Source organism: Bidens hawaiensis, unplaced genomic scaffold (genome assembly GCF_021521415.1).
Source record: "Bidens hawaiensis isolate Kalapana, Puna unplaced genomic scaffold, B.hawaiensis_p1.1 tig00018785_1, whole genome shotgun sequence".
NCBI classification, from domain to species: Eukaryota; Viridiplantae; Streptophyta; class Magnoliopsida; order Asterales; family Asteraceae; genus Bidens; species Bidens hawaiensis.
Window position 1 is genome coordinate 30451 of NW_027492855.1, and position 20955 is coordinate 51405.

At 35.8% G+C, this 20955-nt stretch overlaps 2 protein-coding genes across 2 annotated transcripts; both read right to left on the minus strand.

The window, feature by feature from the left end:
• Positions 1–753: 753 nt before the first annotated feature.
• On the minus strand, positions 754–7891 carry LOC143557058 (centromere protein C-like). Its single transcript, XM_077046226.1, has 11 exons — positions 7766–7891; positions 6450–6628; positions 5792–5880; positions 5604–5703; positions 5353–5513; positions 3939–4543; positions 3440–3539; positions 2519–2601; positions 1862–1946; positions 1327–1434; positions 754–1237 (listed from the first exon to the last, which is right to left on the minus strand). Exons 1-11 carry the CDS (start codon positions 7889–7891, stop codon positions 1104–1106), a joined length of 1770 nt encoding a protein of 589 aa, XP_076902341.1. The 3' UTR covers positions 754–1103.
• A 3859-nt stretch (positions 7892–11750) lies between these two features.
• On the minus strand, positions 11751–16895 carry LOC143557055 (ABC transporter B family member 29, chloroplastic-like). The gene is made up of 10 exons (XM_077046223.1): positions 16257–16895; positions 15412–15498; positions 14621–14728; positions 14278–14535; positions 14114–14197; positions 13416–13632; positions 12740–12825; positions 12344–12531; positions 12129–12258; positions 11751–12046 (listed from the first exon to the last, which is right to left on the minus strand). Exons 1-10 carry the CDS (start codon positions 16761–16763, stop codon positions 11900–11902), a joined length of 1812 nt encoding a protein of 603 aa, XP_076902338.1. The 5' UTR covers positions 16764–16895; the 3' UTR covers positions 11751–11899.
• Positions 16896–20955: the final 4060 nt, after the last annotated feature.

Consider the following 20955-nt stretch of genomic DNA (forward strand, 5'->3'; position numbering starts at 1 on the left):
CTAGAAGACCATTTATCTTTACTCAAAAGAAAGTGGGTAGGTATTACGGCCTATAATCAAGATCGAAAAAGGCTTTTTTTACTGCGCCTTCCTTGCTTGACAGTTCTCTTTCTTTGTAGAATAAGAACAATCTGAACCGAGGCACTCTTTCCGGATTCGCTCCGCCTTACACCCTTGCTTCCCATTGTAATTCTCATTGTAATTCTCATCGCATAGCAAAGGCTATGCGGAGTTGACGTCATCCCCACCTTTCTCTAGTATATCACTGGCAGTCCTTGGTGAGTGTGCACCATTTTGTTTGTTTCAGAGCCGTTTTAGCGAGGGTTTTTACATGCTACAGTCCAAAGGCAAATGATGTTAACGTGAAGTAAGGATGTCATTGTAAGTCTACATTATATCTACGGTAGACAATCGCTTTTCGCTTTTAAAGTGATCGTGTAGAGTCCTCGCATCACAGCCTGCTCTTAAGCGATTCCAAAGCAAGCATTCGTTTCATAAAGTAGGAATGACAAGGAACTCCATTCTGTTGAGTGTTGATTCTATTTGACTATCTTAGTCACATCAATTTGAAAGATGTTTGGCTCGATCGTCAACTTTATGTAAGATTTAAAAACCAAATGGCATTTGATTAATACAACACATGTTCTCAATAATTATTTATCAAACGGCATAAACATTATATGATTAAAACCCTTACTTAAAAATTTATTTAGATGTTTTACGCAATAAAAGAAACATCTTGCTATTTTTAGGGCTATACAACTCGATTTGGGTGATGGTATACCAATATTAGCACCCATTACAAATCATCCACAACTCATAAAGCCTTTTCATATCAAATTAAAACACCCCCCTAACCGTCAGAACGTGCAGCGGTGATGCTCACAAACATGATACTATAAGACTGATTTATCAAAACACAGGGACATTCATAAAGAAAACAAATACATAACAGCAAGACAACTTGTCGATTCAATATCTATAAACATTGATTTACCTAACAAGTACACACGTCTAACATAACAGGTATTTTCAAATGGCATACGCCTGCCTTTATACATACCATCATAATCTCAAACAGGATCAGAGCTAACAAGAAAATGTTAATGCAAGGAAATCAAGTCAACAAGATCCTTGTACTCATCTGAAACAAAAGATTCAACCTTAAAACCAGGTTTCCCTTTGCTTTTGGTTGCGGTCGGAGAGATATACTTCCTGCCAACGACCGTCGGTAGACCTGCAAAAGTTTTATATAAAAGTCCAATCAGTCAAATTAAACAGATCTTATAAAGGGGTCAGTAAGTGGCAAAAATATTAAGCACTTACTGTTATGGACGCGTGCATACAAGAGTCTTTCACCCTTCCAGTATTCCAAAGGTTTACTTCTAATTCTTTTGCTTTTCCTTACACCATTTGTCCAACCAGACCCGCCCCCTGCAAATACAATAAATTTATAATATTCAATTATATACTATTAGAAAATTATAAAGTTTATGTTGAATGTGACCAACCAACTTTCACCACTTTATATATAAAGTCCTCAAAGTTTGAAAGATTATGTTAGTCGCCCGAACAAACTTTAAGAACTTAATCGCCAAATCAAAAGACAGATCATAGCTTAAGCCCTCTTAATAAAAAAATTTGATATCTTTTGATTAAAAAAACAGACTACTATTTTTGATTGGTAAAAAGGTAGATATAAACAAATGAAAACACACAGCTTTTAGTCATAAAGCTTATTTAGTTGTACATATTTTTTAAACCGAGGCTGGTTGGTTAAAAATTCAACATAAACCCTAAAAATAAACATGGAGATTATAAAACAACATTAAGAAATGAAGAAAATAATAATAAAAAAAACCTGCTAAACTATGGCGCTTCTTTTTTGGATCGACTTTACATGTTTCTCTTGTCCACTTTCGACTATTCATTTTCTTCGGGCGTTCCTGTAAAAAGATTATTTTATATATGTGTCAAGTTTTGACTATTTTGTATAGGTTGTTAAATATTTACTATAAAATTAGCAACTATTGTATTCAAAAAGTATGATTATAAACTTCAAGTTATGACGAATAAGAACTAAGATGGCCTATTATCATATATGATATTTAATTTACTTTTAATATCCGTTTATAATTGTTATAAATCAGTATCATAACTGATTAAGCTTAGCCAAATACTTCAAAGAAAGCATGTATAACATAAAATACAGTACAATATTTAACAGTTTTAAACAAAACAAAAAACTGCAGATAAATGAAAAGCAATTGCAACCAAATTTCATAGAAATTATTTCTCTACCTTTGAAATAAATGTAAACGTTGTGTAAACATAAATCATATTACTATAAAACGATCTTGGATTTTAATAATTTTCCTACATGTTTGGATATAAGAGATAATAATAGCTACTGGCCTACTGCATCAAAAAAGATTTTAAGTTCATGATATGCCTTATTAAAATAAAGCTACTAATATTTATTGATAAATGAAATAATAGCAATATTCTAGAAACACACCTTGTTATGTTGTTCGTGAACATCAGGATTTTGAACAGGCAGGCTTGAAACAGGGACATTGACAGAACTATCATCTGTTTGAGCTGACAAAAGTAACTATTGTGTTAGATCATGATTACAAAAGCACATTTATCACAATAATGATCTGAATCTTTGACTAAAAACAATTTAAGAGGCTGTGTGCATTCAATATACATCTTCAGCAACTTTTAATTCCTTTTACTGGTTCTTTTGTTAGCTAAAAGTTTTTAGTTGGCCCGTTTGAGATTGAATCGACCCAAATCAACTAATTCATAAGTATATGTGAACAAAGGGATGAAACAGTCGCTTCAAATCAGAATAACATGTCTTCTGAAAACAAACTTTATCCATTATTTTATACATTAATATAATGATGAAAACAATATAATTAAAATATAATCTAAATCATAGTAGATTGTATGCATTATGAAAAAATTCAATAACTCTCAACCAAATTGTTTTCAGCCCATTTGACCTGCTTATATAGTAGATCATTTTTTTTATTCGACTCATTTGACCCGTTTAAGATAGAACACAAACCAAAGTAACGATTCATACGTACATGTGTCAAATTGCACACAAAACTAAGAATTAAAATATTATATTTGACACAAAACTAAGAATTAAAATATTAAAATGTTTATTTATTTTTTGAATAGCAATTAAGAATAGAACCAATAGCTTAAACCATCAAAGCTCCATAGAGGTGTTTTAATTCAAACAAGCTAATCCGGCTACAATATCTCAAACGGGTCAAATTTAAACAAATAGCACCTCTAATAATATCTTTGAACAATTAAATGTTCAAATAATAACTTAACTTCATATATAGAGTATGTGATAAGTATTGCAATACAGAAGACACAATATTAGCAAGAAATGAGTCAAAACAATAAAAACCTGAATGAAAACAATTGTTTTCTGGTTCCCCAATTGTAGTAATATCAACATTTTCTTTGAGTGGACTGGATGACACCACTTTCTCTGTTGCATCTTCAACCTGCCATGTCAGCAGATGAGACAATTACCCAAACAGCCCTGACCCAAATCGGGCTTCAGCCCCGTGCACACACCCATTTTTGAATGTGACCCATTTCACACTCGTTCACATGCAAACACAATGATTAAGTCCAACAAAATATAGTAGAGGTAAGAAAATGCGAGTCAGAACATATTGCGATGGATTGGCAATTTGGCATTTTCTACAAATATTTAGTGTCTTTAACATGATTAGAAAAATCTATATCAACAAAATAATAGAATGATTGAAACAAGTTTTATGCATTAATTATACAACTGGGATGACTTGACCTGTTTCGATCTAGTTGACCTGAAACAATGATCTATATATTACTGAGTCAAAATAGCAATACTTAGAATAATATATGAGAAACCTTACATTCTTTTGCATGTCCACATCCGTTTCTTTCATATTATGCTGCTCACAGTCTGAGAGATCTTCCACGCTGGCAGAAACAGGAAGTTCGTTGTCCTCGCTGGAAGAAACTGGAAACTCAGTGTCCTTGCTGGCATGAGTTGAGGGCCTGCTAATGATTTCAGAAGTTGCAGTAGCAGGAAACATATCCATATCACGGGGCAAAAAGGGATCATTTGATTCGGTTGCATGAGATTTTGAAATAATTTTTCCAAATGCTGAAATTCCCTGTAATGGACTTTTAGATGGTATAGGGGAAGATATGCAATCAAAGGGCTTGTCGGGTAATTTCTTTTGTTTCTCGATTGTGTTTTCTTTTAAATTATCTGATAAAAAACGTGTATCAGGCAACATGTGCTGGTTTTTTAGAAAGTTGACTGAAGACAAGATGTTAACTGTAGGATTATCATGGAAGTCAGGAAGATGTAAATCGTTTATAGCAACATGTTTGATATTCAAACGATCTTCCAAATAGGACAATGTCTCGTTTCCATCTAAATCAGCAATGTTACTAGACATTAAATCATCAAAAAGCTTGTTGACTCTGTCCTCAGCCTTGGTTATTGATCCTGTTCACACAACAGACATAAGTTGAACTTTAACTATATTATTTTGTTTCCCAAATTAACTAGAAAATATACCATAATATTATAATCTCTAGTTAACATTTAACAAGCTTTTACTATTTAATTTGTTTTATCTGTACATCTCTCGATTAAGAAAAGTTATTGGATTTATCATGTAACTGTCCGTGATCCATTTGGTGGGAGGTTCATTTATGTTCATTTATTTGATAAACGAATTAACAAAAAACACATGTCGCGTTTGTTCATTTATGTTCTTGAACATCCGTTTACGTTCATTTATGTTGGCTCTTAAATATATACATTTAAAATTTTACACCCGTTATAATTTAGTCTCTTTTATTAAATTTTTAGGCCGAACACATGTTCACATTTACTTTTACTGGTTTTAGCTCAGTTATGTTCATGCATCTATGCTCGGTTATGTCCATTCGTTTTACGTTAGTGAATAGTTCATTAAAATTAACAAACGAACAGAAACATGCTCAGTTTTTCTAAGAATGAACAGAACAAGAAAACCCCCTTCGTTTAACTGTTCGTGTTCGGTTGTTTGTTCGAATAAATAAAGTTAAACGAACAAACATGAACTTGCTCCATTTGTGTTTATTCGGTCCGTTTACATGCCCATGTCTGTATAGTATACAATGTAAAAGGTTCACATAACTAATTCCACTAATGTAGGTCAGCCAAACATCATAAAGAAAGCTGATTACATAATCGTTAAAATTATTGTGATGATGTAAAAAATTTCATGGTGCATTCAGTTATTAAACTTCAAAAGCATAAAAACTCACCAGTGACTTCTTTTTCATTGGATTGGCAGTTGGAAGTGACAGATTGCTGGGTGTCTTGTATAGGTTGAGTTTCAGTAGTGTCGTGCAGTGTTTCTTGAGAAAGCAATGTATCATTTTCAGGCTGACTGGAGTATACATGATGCTGATAACTAATCTTTCTCCTAAAGTATGAATTTAATGTTACACCAGAAGAAACTTATAAAGCAACACAATTTAGTGAAAAAAAGATTAGGCCCAGTAATCAATAATACCGTGGTATTTCGGGACGACGCTGTCTAGTAGTAGTAGTAGTAGAAATTTTGGGTTCATTTGGGTCTTCACCTCTCTGCCTCTTCAATTCTTTCTTGGTGTCTAAAAATTAATTTCAAAATTGTATAGATTAGCAATGTGACATAACTAGATATTATAGAATCTCAAAGATTAGTGAAGAATAATGTACTTTCAAACTTCTCATAGGCTGCAAAAACGTCTTCAGGGTCAAGTAGCTGATCCATTTTAAAAGTTGGTTCTACGATTGTAGAAGGCTGGCTGTCAATAGTATTGCACATTAAACCAACTCCAGATTATATGTGTGTGTGACTAGTTATATAATAGCAATAGCTTCTAGATATGATAATTCTATAACTAGTCTAATAGTGTGTGCATAGAACTAACTGAATTGCAGGATACTATACCTGGTCTACTAATAATAGCAACATACTTTGAAACTGACAAAATTCAGAAATAGTAGCAAACTTTAATATCATTTACCATTATCAAATAAAACAAAAACCAGGTAAATTGTCTTGCTCTTTTTGGTTGAAAAAACTGGCATATTTATATGAATGGTTAAGTGGTTAATAAAATAGAAAAGAGGTTGCTATGTTGCTACATTTGGTGAAAAGAGTGGTATGTTTCGATGATTTGTAGCAAAAAGCAAACACATTATTGTTACAGAATTTTCCGGCATACGCATTAGCTACTATTACAGTGTCGCTTACAATTTTCATAGTACGCTACTATATTGACAATAAAGTAAGATTCTAAAACATATAGATATTTAAAGGATTAACCTTATTAGTGTGAGAGCACAACAAAGTAGTGTGTATAAGTTTTACCTTGTATCAGGCTTCATTGAGAACTTAGCACGCTTCCGGGCCAAAGCTGGTCTATTCTTTTGAGGGTTTTCATTCTCCTTCATATTGGGCTCAAAATTGTCCTGTGTGTTTAGCAATTCTGAACCACCCTCTATAATTGATTTTGCTTCCTCAAAATGCTTATCAAGGTTTTGTTGTGCCTTAAAAACAGAGACAGACACTATTAATTTCAAATCACATTGTAACTCATACTACATTGTACATTCCACATAACGAAATCTTTAAAAAAGAGGGCTGGACAATAAGATCCTGCTTTTTTCTTTATTTTACACCATCACACCCTCTCAATTCCACATAACGAAATCTTTAAAAAAAAAAAGCATTTCATACGCAATTAGATTATATTTGTCAACTGGAAGTCAAAAGGCACTCACTATACACAAAATGTCAAAGTAAAGACATGTAAAGAGTAGAAATAGAATAATTGGTTGGCTAAAGTGTTACAACCATACGTCTAAAGATGTCCTAACTGTTTATTCTAAAAATGTATAAACCATAAATAAAGAGGAACTAAAATAGCACTTGTAAGGTCAGCATATGACATCTTGCAGTGATATATATCTTAACCAACCCCAGATAAAAGGTTAGCTTGTTCTCAGAGTGTTACTATACGTAAATTTAACTCTTCAAGCTCTAATAATGTCTACTGAACATAACAATCAAAGAAAAACAAGAGTGTGTGCGTGAATGTATGCCTAAAAAATACAGTCCTATATGTATGCATACTGTAGTATAATTAGTTGAAGTTAAAAGGTACTCATTATACACTAAATGTCGAAGCAAAAAAACTTATGTAAAGTTGTAGGATAATTAGTCGGCTAAAGTGGTAAACTATATGTCTAAATATGCCGTAACTGTTGCTGCTTCTGAGGATGTAATAATGCATAAACCATAAATAAAAAATGAACTTAAAAAAGCACTTGTAAGGTCAGCATACGACATCTAACAATGATAAACAATCAAAGACAGATAAACTAAAGTTCCGCTTGTTCTCGGATTGTTACTATGTGTAGATTTAGTAGTTCAAGCTCTAATAATGTGTATTAAACTTAACAATGAGAGGGAAAAACATGTCTATACATATCTGCGTAACTTAAGTATGTATCTGTATACACAATTGATATATCCGTAGCTACTACGCTAGGCTTCAGATAGAATCTAAAGTCTCCAAGCCCTAAAAATCCGATAAAAACACTGGAAACAAAACTAATCCGATTCTACACAGCAATTTCTACAGAGAATATGAGTAAAGAGAAGAGGTAGAGAATAGAAAATACGATTGAACTGATATGGTGGTGAATAGCTTGGAGATCGTTGGATTTGAGTGAAGCTTTGGAATGAGGGAACCTGTTAGGGTGTAGAGAGAGAATAGGCTGCCCTTGAAATGGATCAACAGGAGCCATCAATTTCAAGCCCTAGATCGTAATGCCTTTCAAATTGGGGATGGATTTTGGTATCTGCACGCAGGCGGGAGGGAGGTGTGTTATTTCAAGTTTTTTCTTCCCTTCTTCCCGTTTATACCCCCCCCCCCCCCCCCACACACTCTCTCGTTTAAAAGGTTTAATAAGTTATATTACCCAAACATTATCTATCTATCTATATAATAAATATATATACGAAGACATAAAAATCTTACGTGTCGTGATGTGGTCGCTCCCCCTTTTTTGGAGTCACCAGATTTGCTTGATTTTTAAATGAAGGTTTCTCATACATTTGACTCGAATTCATGGGTATGGGTCTTACCAAACCCAGATATTCCTTAAACGGGTTATAACATCTCATTAAATTAAAAATTATTCTCACCAATTTATTAATGTACAAATCCAATAAAATAGGATATAATAAAAAATAATATCTTATTTATTTTAAAAAAGATATATATATATATATATATATATTATTTAAATTAAAAAACCAATTTTGATAGTAAAAAAGTAAACGGGTCTTGGGTCTCATCAAACCATAAGTATATTATTAACTTTCATAAATATTATTTATAATTAAAACCAATTTTATAGTAAAAAAAATGGGTCTTGGGTCTCATCAAACTATATAGTTTTTAAACCGGGTTATAAGATCTCATTTATTTGTGACACAATTTATCATCAAACCATAATTATATTATTAACTTTCATACAATAAAAAAATATAAATTCAAAAAATAAATAAATATTAAAACAAACAATATAAAACAACCCCCGCAACACGAATGATAAAAGCTAGTTTTCATCTATAAAGGTGAATAAATAATAAGGAGGTAAAAATAAGGAAACCCAAACACCCCCTAGTATTGTTTTGAAAATTAAAAAGTAATATAAGTAAATAACTAAAATATACAATAAAATAAATAAATGTGAAAGAAAGAAAAAGAATTAAAAAGAACGAAAAGGAAACCAATTGTGAATGTGGGCCATTTAGGGATGAGGATAAAAGTGTCATTTTCAAAATAGGATGTGAAGTTTTTAACGCTAGTTAGTATAAAATATAAATGTTACAAAAAGTGCAAACCTACAATTTTATATAAGCGTAATTTTAGTAATTTTGGAGTTTTTTTGTTTTTTTTTTCAAATTGTGATGTATAATGACAGTCATAATATATAATGATAAAATGATTCAATGCATACATATTATGTGCATAAGACCATTCGTAGTGGACCGACACACCCTAATCTATGGCGGAATATGTTAAGGCGTGACGTTGATTGTTCAGTAGCTCAAAATGCATTAACATTAAGTGACAATAACTATTTAATTTATTAACAAATAGACGGGTACCCGCGGGGTGCATGCACGAACATAATCGAACGCGTAACCGGTTGTGTTACGCTCGTTACGTGACACCATACACGCGTTTATCGGTCGTGGTACGTGTGAATAATGTCATCCGCGTAACTAATGCCTGAATGCACGTAACCAGTGTCAAAAATCAAGAAGCAAAATTGAAATATACAACTTCAATTAATTCATTTATTAAACCAACCTATTTTAAGTTGAATCTCGTTCTGACATGACATCATTCAAACTCGATCGGGTTATGACTTGACCACTTTCAACTTGAAAATCGTACCAACCTGACCTGAACCAAATTATTTTTATCGTATCAACTCGTTCTGACCTTAATCCTGTCTGACACATGACCCAAGCTCACCTAGCCCGATTTATTGTTGGCCATTACTGGTAATCACGTAATATGTTAACATTTTAAAATAAAAAATACATCAATACCATAGTCAAATTAAAGAGAATAAAATGTTTGTTTTTATGGTATATATATTTTTTATAAAAATTATTAAAGTGTGAAAAAGTTACGGACGTTAAAAAATCGTTGGGGTAGTTGGTTTAGAAGAAGGGGTAAATGTGTAACTATATAATAAGTTTACAAAAATTGATTAAAATAGAAGGACTATTATTGTAAGTATATTTTGAAACTAAATTGTTTAACCATATTTTATGTTTGCAAACCTCTATTTAATGTTGTATTATATGTTTTATAAGTTGTAAAACTCTTAAAAGTGCGCTCTTAGATTACTCAAATACACATTACAATAAATATAAAACAATTCAAATACAATATGATTTGATAATAAAAAAGCTAAAGCCAATCTAAGTTGTCTTTTAAAGTGTCTAAGTCTCCGCTTATCAATCTGTAACACACGTTAAAATAAATTTGATCAACATAAAGTTGAGTGAGAAAACACAAGTTTAATTAATATAATAATATAAAAGACAATTCTATTGCGGATGCGGTAAAGCAACAATTAATTTAACAAATGAGGTGTCTTTTGGCCATGACTCTCGAACACGATCAATGGTTACATGGACTGCGTGCAAGTAAACAAATAGTGTGTCTTTTGGCCATGACTCTAGAACACAGTCAATGGTTACTCGGACAAATATAAAAAGTATGTCTTTTCCCTTAACAGAAAGTCAAGTTACTCGGACGATCGTGTAATCATACTAATGAGGATGAGGATGAGGATGAGGATGGGGTAGTCCAACTGCCAAAGCAATAAACAAATAAACACATAGACAAGTAGCACATAAATAATTAACTGTGCAATGCACATGACACATGTAAATAGAATTGCGGTTGAGGACTCGTTTAACATAAACAGTTGAAATAGTGGTATGCATGTTACCCCCAAAATAAAAGATGAAAAAGGGGTGTGATTACTCACCTTTGCAATTAAGTGAACTAACCGAAAGGTCGAAGTACATGAGAAAATAAACGAGTGCATATGCCACGCGGGAATCCTGGTAATAAGTCCTGTTGACGCTTGCAAAAATGATTTTCCCACGAAAAGCAAAAGGATGAACTTGACTCGTTAACCGATACCTAGTACAAGTGTTTAACTATGAGAGTGTGTTCAACAACACATGATCCTACGACTCACGTAAAGACCCACACACAATACACAACTTAACCCGATGACTCGTTAGTGATAGCCTTTATCATGTAACTCAAATTCTGTTCATACAATTGACGAGACAAATTTTAGCATGCAAAGGCTGATTTTGTTGACCTAGTATACTATAAATATAAATTATGTAAAATTCACACAGTAGTGTGAATGACTTAAGTAAACAATTTGTATACTTTTTTTTATCATGCATATAATGATCACAATAAATCATTTACTACATTTAGGTACAAACAATTCATCAAATTGTATCACGAAAAGTGTTGGCATGGAACTTTAACAATATAGATTTAATTCAAGCAAGACCAATTGAGTTATATTCTTAACTCTTAAACTTAAGTTCCAGAAGTGGACCCAACTCATTTGGAGTTGTCGTGAAAGAGTTATGATGCCGGGAAGACATACCATACAACGACTCCCCGAATCTGATTTGACACACAATCTTGTAAAACCATAAACACTATTTAAAACATGAATTTGATACAAAAATTACCAGAAAAACAATTTTATACAAAACGTAGTCGATTATAACGTTAAAAAGGCTCAAACTATTGTCACCAAGAATGATTTAATATTATGTAGTACAAATATATCTAAAAGTTATTGACATGATAAAAGTATGCTAAATTATCAAAGAGGACATTTTATCAACCAAGTATGTTCATCTGTTCATGTTGCTCTCAGTCTGAAACTTATGGTTAAAACCAAATTAAATTTAAAGTTGGCATTATCAAACTAAAATCCATCCAGACTTCAGGTTTGAAACTCTTTCGGTCGAAACCGAAAAACGAAACAGATTAAAAGTTGGGATACAAATTCTTGTTTTTCTTGTCTTTTCTCTTTTGATATTTAAGCAATGTAGACCAATATGTACATGAATATGTATAGTTGATACCCATTTTATAACCAAAACTTGTCAACCAAAAACTTATAACAAAAATGCAAGTCCACTTGAAGCCAATGAGTCATGAAAAAAGTACAAAACACTATCTAAATCACAAGCCCACTTGAAGCCAACGAGTCATGCAGACCATCTTGAAGAGACGAACGAGAAATCTCTTCTACTTTTCCTTCATTTAGAAGAAAAATCCGTTCTGCCATTAAAACGGTTTCCAAACGATGTGCAATAACAATAACCTACAATAACAAAATATGAAAATATAATAATGATAATAATAGCAATATTATTATTATTTAATAAATTAATAGTTGTTCTTACTGTTCTATCTTTCATTAATCGTTGCAAAGCTTGTTGAACTAACATCTCGGACCGCGTATCAAGGGCTGAAGTTGCTTCATCTAAAACCAAAATGGAAGGATTTTGATATAGAGCTCTTGCAATAGCCAATCTGCATGCATTCATATAATAAAATTTATTTAATAACAAAACATGTATTGTATATTTAGGCCGAAGCCGAATGTTAAGTATGGTACCTTTGCCTTTGACCACCACTTAAGAGTGAGCCTCTAGGTCCAATATTTGTTGCATATCCTTCGGATAGCGTTTCAATGAATTCATCTGCATTTGCAATTTGTGCTGCATGTTTGACTTTTTCCATATCAATTTTAGTCAACAGATCTCTGTATCCAATGTTTTCAGCAATTGTCCCTGAAAAAAGTGTCTAAATCACAATTCATTTGTTAGAAAACCCAAAACTACACATGTTTATATTAATTTCACATTACTAAGTTAATTATGCTATTATTCATACGGGTCGATAACAACAGAATATAATAAAAACACTAAAAAAATTGTATTTTTATGTTCATTATATTTTTTAAAATACATTTCAAATTGCCAATAAACCATTATTTTATTTGGGGGCTTACTGTATCTTGAGTGACGAGCCCGACATGTGTCCTTAAGCTTTCCAAAGATATAGTTTGAATGCTATGATTATCAATGAGAATATCACCTGTTAAAAAAGAATACTTAATAGTCAGCAAAAATATAAAAAACGAAAGATAATTAGTTTTTTTAGGGTACTAATTGAAGATGGCAAAAGATGGGTATCTAGTAACATGCCAAAATGGGTTAAACAAAAAATAATATTATTTGACAAATAATAATTTTTGGCTTATAAACAGGCCTGTAAACAAACCAAACGTCCAGTGAATCGTTCGACGTGAAATTCGTTTATTTATATTAACTAACAAAGATAAGTTAACAAAAACACGTTGATTAATGTTCGTTTGGTTGTTTGTATTCGATCGTTTGTTTTATTAAAGTTAAACGAACACGAACATGCTCCATTCGCATTCGCTCGGTCCGTTTACAAGCTACTTATAAATGCTTCAGAAAATTTGATGCATAAAAAAAGTAACCTGAATTAATCCATTGACAATCATCTTATTTCAATTATAATTATAACAGTTTTGGATTTAATTTATTTAGGAGTTTCTAGTGTAACGGTTTTAACATGTTAAAGACACAAGACATAAAAAGTGTGACCTTTAAGGCTTTAACTGTTGACTTTTGTTAATTTCGACCTTGTAGATGGCTTACCAGATAAAGGATCATATAGGCGAAGAAGTAACTTTACAAGGGTTGTTTTTCCTCCACCCGAGGGCCCCACGAGAGCAACTGTTTCCCCAGCTTTTATATAAAAATCCAAATTGTTTAAAATAAGAGGCATACTATCCCCATATCCAAACGATACTTTACAGAATTTTACTTCTCCTGCAACAGACTCTACATGAACTTCATTTATTTCCTTGATTACCTGTGCACATGAAATACACATTTATTAACGAATAAGTTAACTGATTTAACTGTAAACTGGAACTGCTGATGTGGCACTTGTTGATGCCATCAGATGCCACATATGCAAAAAAATGCTTATGTGGAAAGAAATACAAACACTTATTTATTTCAAAAACTGATATTTTTATAAAGATTCATATTTAGAACTATTGAAGCCACATGGCATGTGAAAAGAAAATTTTAAACTTATTTATTTCAAACCTTATCTTTTTATATAAAAGTTTATTTATTTCACGAGCTGATATTTTTATGTATACTTATATCTAGAACTAGAGATTTCACACGGCATATATACATATACACCAAAATGACAAATAATACGTTACATCAACTTTTATTTTTTTTAATACACCAAATGTAAGTTTGTCATTGAGTTTATATTTTGTGCAGTTTTCTCTTTTATTAACTAAGTTAAGCATGTAAAGTTTGATAATATTAACCTTTGGTTTAAAACTTGATAGTTGAAACAAGCGTTCAATAGCAGGCTCTCCTTGTTTTAGCTCATTGTACGCTTTCCCCACATCCTGTGTATTTTTTAAATTCAGAATAATGAATTTACAAAGTAACGAAAGTAAATTATGAAATTAATAAGTTAGATTATTACCTGAATTGGTTCAATTAAGAGAACCAATGAAGTTATGAATGAAATTACAGTTGAAAAATCAGTTGCAGCTACCGACGAGCCAATAAAGATTGCAAGTAGCACCGCGAATAGAGTTAATTGCACTATTTGTGGGACCAATGTCTTCATTCTTTTTTTATTTAATCGTTTATATAAGTCATCATGTGCAAGTCTACTGAATCTCATACACTCGTTGTATTCAGCGTTGTTTGCCTTCACAAATAGAACAGCTGGCAGGACCTGAATCACAACAACACTTGCAATTAATAATAAACAAAATAAGTTTAGATCAATATTCAAGAGGTTACGGGTTCATGAAGCATACCTCATTTAAATAAGCTGAAAGAGCAGCAATACTTAAATTTGCTTTATTTGATACTTCGCGAAGCTCTTCACCAAAATATGCACTTACCATTGCCATTAAAGAAATCACCTATAAATATTAAACTTATTACCAAAGAACTTAAAAAACAAAAACATATAATAGTATAGAAAAGTTAACAAAATTATGCAAATAATGGTTATTTAAGTTTTATCATTTAGGCATGTAGCCCAATGACACAATCCAATAAAAAGTGATGGTATATAAAAAATATTAAAAATTTATTCAGTTGAAAACCAAACCAGGTCAGGAGTAGAAGTGGCAATTTTGATCCATTTACATATTAACGAGTCGAATTGCGCATGTTTTAACTTTCACTCGACAACTCGACAAGTGGTTAAATGGGCAAATTAAAAAAACTGACTTAATAGGAAACGAGTTGAACATGTCTAACAGGTCAATACCGATCATGTGTATTCTAATGCATTAAACCTACTATATCATTTTAGTAAAAAGAATGAGAATATTATTAAATGAAGCAATACTGTAATCATACTTGACAAGCTGAAAACTATTAAAAAAAGATTAAATTTTGTAACTAACAAAGAAAAGCTTCTGCACATTTACAAAATACCAACTTAAAAGGAGACGGGTTGAACACGCCAAATAGGTCAAAATCGATTATTTTATTTATTTTATGAAATGAGTAAATACAAGATGTAATGAAAACTATTAATATAAACTTATAAAGATTAAAACTTTGTAACAACAAACAAAGAGAAGATTCTGCTTACCAAGGCAGAGACCAACGAAAGAACAGGGCTGATAACCATCATCTGAGTCGCCATTGCTAATAACTGCAGTGAACTGGGTACAACTGTCTGCATACAGATACAAGAACAGCTCAAAAAGATATTTAGAGCAGTATATGTGCCACACTCAGAATCTTTTTTGACACGTTATTATGCAAAACAAGTAGCATATATAAAAATAAAGTACGCATTTATAGATACATATCTAAGCAAACATAAACGAACACAAACATACATAAACAAATACCAATTAAAAGAGAACGTGAATATCCAACTTAAAGTCTAAATTACCAATCATTATTACATCTAACATTTCATAAGCAAACAAAAGAATCTAAGCAAAGGGTTTTAGTAAGAGATGAATTTGGAATATTCAAACAAATGGACATAAATAAATGGGTGTTCATGTTTGTTTGTTTAATTAAGTAAACAAAGAATTGTGCTCATTCCCGTTCATTTAGTAAATTACAGCTCCCTCCAAACATTTCATTGAACATCCTGTTCATTACAGGTCAGCTTGGCTCGGCTTGTCCAAGTTTTATAAAAATTTGGATAATATAATTATTTTAAACAAAAATGTTATTTTGCTTACTGCTTTATGAGCCCTGTAGTTTATAAACACTGCATTACTAGTATGTTTAAAAAATATATATTTTTTTGTGTGTTATTTTATATATTAATACATGTAAAATAAATAAATAAACGAGTCCTCGAGCTGGCTTGAGCTCAGTATTTCAACTCGTACAGCTAAACCAGCCGAGCCCGAGCTGAACTCTGCTCATTTACCGCCACACAAACATCAAAAAACTTTTGAACAAAGTACCAACATTCAAAAGAGCAAAGACAGTATCAGCAACATCAGAAGCCTCAGCAGTGATCCTATAAGCCACATCCCCAACCGACATCCCGGAGCCGCCTTCAAAGAACCCCAACTCCCTCTGCAACACCCTCTCAAACACACTAACCCTCACCCGATACACGGCCCACATTGCGGCTTCCCAAATCAACGACTGCTGGAGGTAATTGGACAGCAGTCGGACCAAAAGCAAACCCCCGATGACCAAACCCTCACGGCGGAGGTGTTGGACGGTGGTGACGGCGGAGAGTTTGCCGACTTTTGGGACGAGTCTGGATAAGGAGTAGACGGAGACGGCGCTGCAGAGCCAGCCGGTGAGGATGGGTTTCCATTCGGATTGGATGTAGGGTTTGATTGAATTGGTGCATTGGATTGGAGTGAGTTTGAGACGGGTGGGTTTGGTGAGAGTGAACCGGGTCGGGTTGATGGGTTTGAATTTGGGAATTGGAGATGACGGTGGGATTAATAAAAGGATCATGGTGGTTTTGGTTTTGAAGAAGGATTATTATTATTATTATTATTATTATGATTGAAGGGAAACCATTGCCTATGATTCCGGTGATACATCGACGGCGAGAAGAAACGGAATTACCTAAAATGATGACAATCTGGCGGGGAAATAGGAAACCATCACACTTTCTATTAATTTTAATAGATTTGTTTTTTTTAATGACGTTTTTTCGAACCAGAAATGCTGTGGTGAAGTGGAATTGTTTAATTGCATGAAACAGATCGAATATTTATCATTATAATAATGAAAAAGATAAAGAATATTAAGACGTCCGCAATGGGTGACAATTGATAGGCGACGATTTTGACAAGGATCAACCCCCCCCCCCCACCCACCCGGCAACAAATGGGGCGATAAGGGTGGGGGAAGGGGGCGATAGGTATTTGTACCCGGAGTGTGTTGTTTGTTTATTATTATTATTATATATAGGCTACATACCATTACACCTCTCAAAAAAACCCACTATTTGCTGGCTGGGCGCCACATTACGCAAGTCACCTATTTTGTAGCCCTCCATCATTACCAAGGTGAAGAAACACTAACCGGACCCCGGACAGATTACTGGTAACCTGGGGGTTAGATAGATGTTTCCCACGAGGGGTTGGACCCTGAGAAGATGGTTCTTCTGATAACCTGCAAAACAGACACCGTGAGCTCGTCACTGAGAAGGGGGGGGTTCCTCCTTGTGACCACCCTCCGGCGTGAGAATCAGACTAGATTGCTCTTTAAATATAAAAGTATATCAAGAGATTGCTAGAGCAGATATCAGGTATAATATGATGATAATGTAATAAGATATGATAAGATGAGATGGTCATACCATTTGTGGTATTTATAGCCGAAGGTAGGTTTCCAAGGAGGTATGGCCGGCTGCAACAGTGTTCCTGTTCCACCAACAGTAGTCTACGCACGTGCCCTGCTGGTAGTTGGTGGGTAGGTAGCGGCTGATAGCGACCAGGCCTGCTGTATACTATTCCTTTTCCACCAACTGCCAGCTACGCACGTGGTATGACAAGAGTTGGTGAGTAGGCAGCGGCTAATAGTGACATACAGTGTAGGAGCATGCTGCTCGCCATACTGTTGTCTATAAGCTGTCGTATCTTTAGTCAGATCTTTTTCCCATACCTCGTCAGGTACAGTACAGAAGATCTTCCCGTATCGTACGGACTGGCTTATTTGGGCGGGAGTATTCCCCCTCCCGCCCTTGTGCGGGATTGTTCCCGGCTTCGCTCATTCCTTCAGGTGACACTGAACGATTGAGAGCTAAGTGCCTTGTGCGTGTAGCCTTGCTGCGCGGGTGGCCTTCCCTAATGGCTTGTATCCGAGGCTGCGGGGACAGGCGGAGTCCTTCACCATTGGGAGGCATTTCCTGCGGGACCAGCTTGCGTACTGCGCGTAAGGACGTCACGTCTCTGAGCATGGTTGGTCCTGCGGATCCAGTTGGTTTCTGCGCAGACGTCCCTGTTTAAGGTGAGTCTTGCGGGTCCAACTGGGCTCTGCTGGGACCTACCTCTTCAAGTCCCCCCAGTCCAATGTTCTTCTCATGCGTGTTTAATAAAGTGAGGTGAACTTTTGGACTTAAGCAAAGGGTTTTGAAAAGGGTTTTTTAAGGTTTTCCATGGGGATTCTTCCCGCGGAAGTCCTTGTCACTTGCAGAAATTCCCGAGTTTCCTGCTTGGTCTTTGGGTATGATGCGGGTAGGTCTGTAACCTCCTCGCAAGTCAGGAGCGTTGAGTCCCACTTGTGTGGACTCTCCATGAGGTTTTGGTAGTTTTGAACATAGTGATCAATTATGTTAAAACCACCAATTCCATCCTGGAGCTTCAAACAACGTAGTTCTCGACGTTCCCGCTATGCGGGGACGTTATTTCCGTTTCCGCAAGCATTGCCCAGAAGATCCTTCTTGGTTTCAATTCCCAGCGGAGCGCTAGGTATGTGAAGGGTTTTGCCTTAACACTGTACCAGCGCTCGTCTTACGGTTACTTTACTTCCAAGGTATTCCTGGCGTCAATTCCTTGCGGGTGCTAGGTATGTGAAGGGTTTTGCCTTTACACTGTACCCGCACACGTCTTATAGTTACTTGGTTGCCGAGGAATATTTGGCTTCAATTCCCTGCGGGTGCTAGGTATGTGAAGGGTTTTGCCTTTACACTGTACCCGCATCCGTCTTACGGTTACTTGTTCGCCAAAATTTACTTGGCTTCAATTCCCTGCGGGTGCTAGGTATGTGAAGGGTTTTGCCTTTACACTGTACCCGCATCCGTCTTACGGTTACTTGTTTGCCAAGGTTTTTCTTGGCTTCAATTCCCTGCGGGTGCTAGGTACGTGAAGGGTTTTGCCTTTACACTGTACCCGCATCCGTCTTACGGTTACTTGTTTGCCAAGGTTTTTCTTGGCTTCAATTCCCTGCGGGTGCTAGGTACGTGAAGGGTTTTGCCTTTACACTGTACCCGCATCCGTCTTACGGTTACTTGTTTGCCAAGGTAAGGGGTATTTTCCCGCTTACTTTTTAATATTTTCAAAATTTGAATTTTGAAATTCGAAAGGTTGGTGGAAAGATAGGAACAGTCCAAATCTCTGAAACGTCGTGCGACGGTTTCTTCTGACTGTGTCAGGACGTGCAGGAAGTTATGGTGACGTGACAGTACATGGTCATTCCAGACGCTTTTCAGGCGCGTGAGCGCGATTATTCGGGCGCGTGGCCGCGAAATTAATGGTACGCGTCCTGTCAACAGCTGTTGCCAGCTTGCTTTTTGCCACGTGTCATAGTTTCATTGCACCTTCGATTTCTCTCTCCTCCGCATTAAATTCACCGCATTAATTGCGATTACTATATAAAGGGGGAGAGGGTTCTTTGTAATCCACACTTTCACCCTTCTCTTCTTCTTAGTGATTTCCGGCAAATACTCTCCTTTTCAGGCAAGCATTTTCCCGAAATCGTTTTCTTCTTCCTCTGCAATATGTCTTCCCATGATGCTGAAGCTGTAGCCGACGATAGGAGTACTGCTGGCGAGTGCCAGTGTGCTCTACCTGTCGATCAGTACCAGTATGTCGTCAGGAAATTCATGCTCGAGTCTCTTGAGCCTGAGTTTCCTGAACCCCACCAGACTGTGTACGATGCCCCCAGTGGCAAGATCGGGGTATATGCTGCATTCTTTGTTTATGGGAACCTTAGGTTCCCATTGACAAAGTTTGTGTACCGTGTCCTGGAGAGGCACGGTGTGCACCTAACCGAGTTGCATCCGATGGCGATTGCCAAGATCCGGCACTTCGAGTGGGTGTGCCGGATTCTGGGTATTGAGCCCTATGTGGACCGCCTGATGACCTTCTATACTTGGAGGTGCATCCAGGGGTGGTACACCCTGACAACCCGTATTAAGGGTTTGAAGATCTGCGTGACCGAGCGCAGTCTCCGATCGTGGAAGCGGGAGTTCTTCTACGTTTCTGCCCGTGCCATCCCCATTGCCATGAAGTTTAAGAAGGGGCAAGCGCTTCCGAGCCTTCATGCTTCCAGCTACCAGGAGGCGGAATGGTTTGCGAAGATATCCCGGGTCCAATCTCCGGTTTACCGGTTTGCGGAGTCCGGGATGGTGATGCTGGGGATGAGCCGGGTATGGAAGGAGGCGTCTCAGGTTCCCATCCTTCTCGAATACGGTTTGAACTCTACTCCTTATGGTATGTCTTGTCTTTCTTGCTGATATGAGTTTGTCTTCTAACTGTTTCTTTTCTTTCAGAGGGGAACAATTTGGAGTCGCTCCTGTACCCGCGGGAAGCTGACGGTCCCGTGCGGGTGGGTACTCGTGCTCTTGACGAGAACGAGTTGCCCATCCTGGAGCAAACAGCGGATCGGTTTGTGGAGGTCTATCCGCTGGGCCACGAGATCCTGAGCCACCGGCGGCCAGGTAAGGCGTTATTCTCTCCTCCACCCCTCAGTGCTGTACCCGCTGCTGGAATTCCTGACATCCTGTCTTCTTCTGAGGAATCCGCAGATGGTCCTCCGTTAGTGCGGAAGAAGAGGGCTGCCGGCGGGAAAGGGAAGGAGAAGGCGGCCTTCACAGCCGATCCAGTGCTCCTATCTGACACTGAGTCAGGTAGTGAAGAGGTGGCGGGGAACCCCGGTGGTGAGAAGACCACTGTTCCGGAGGCTACGACTGTTACCT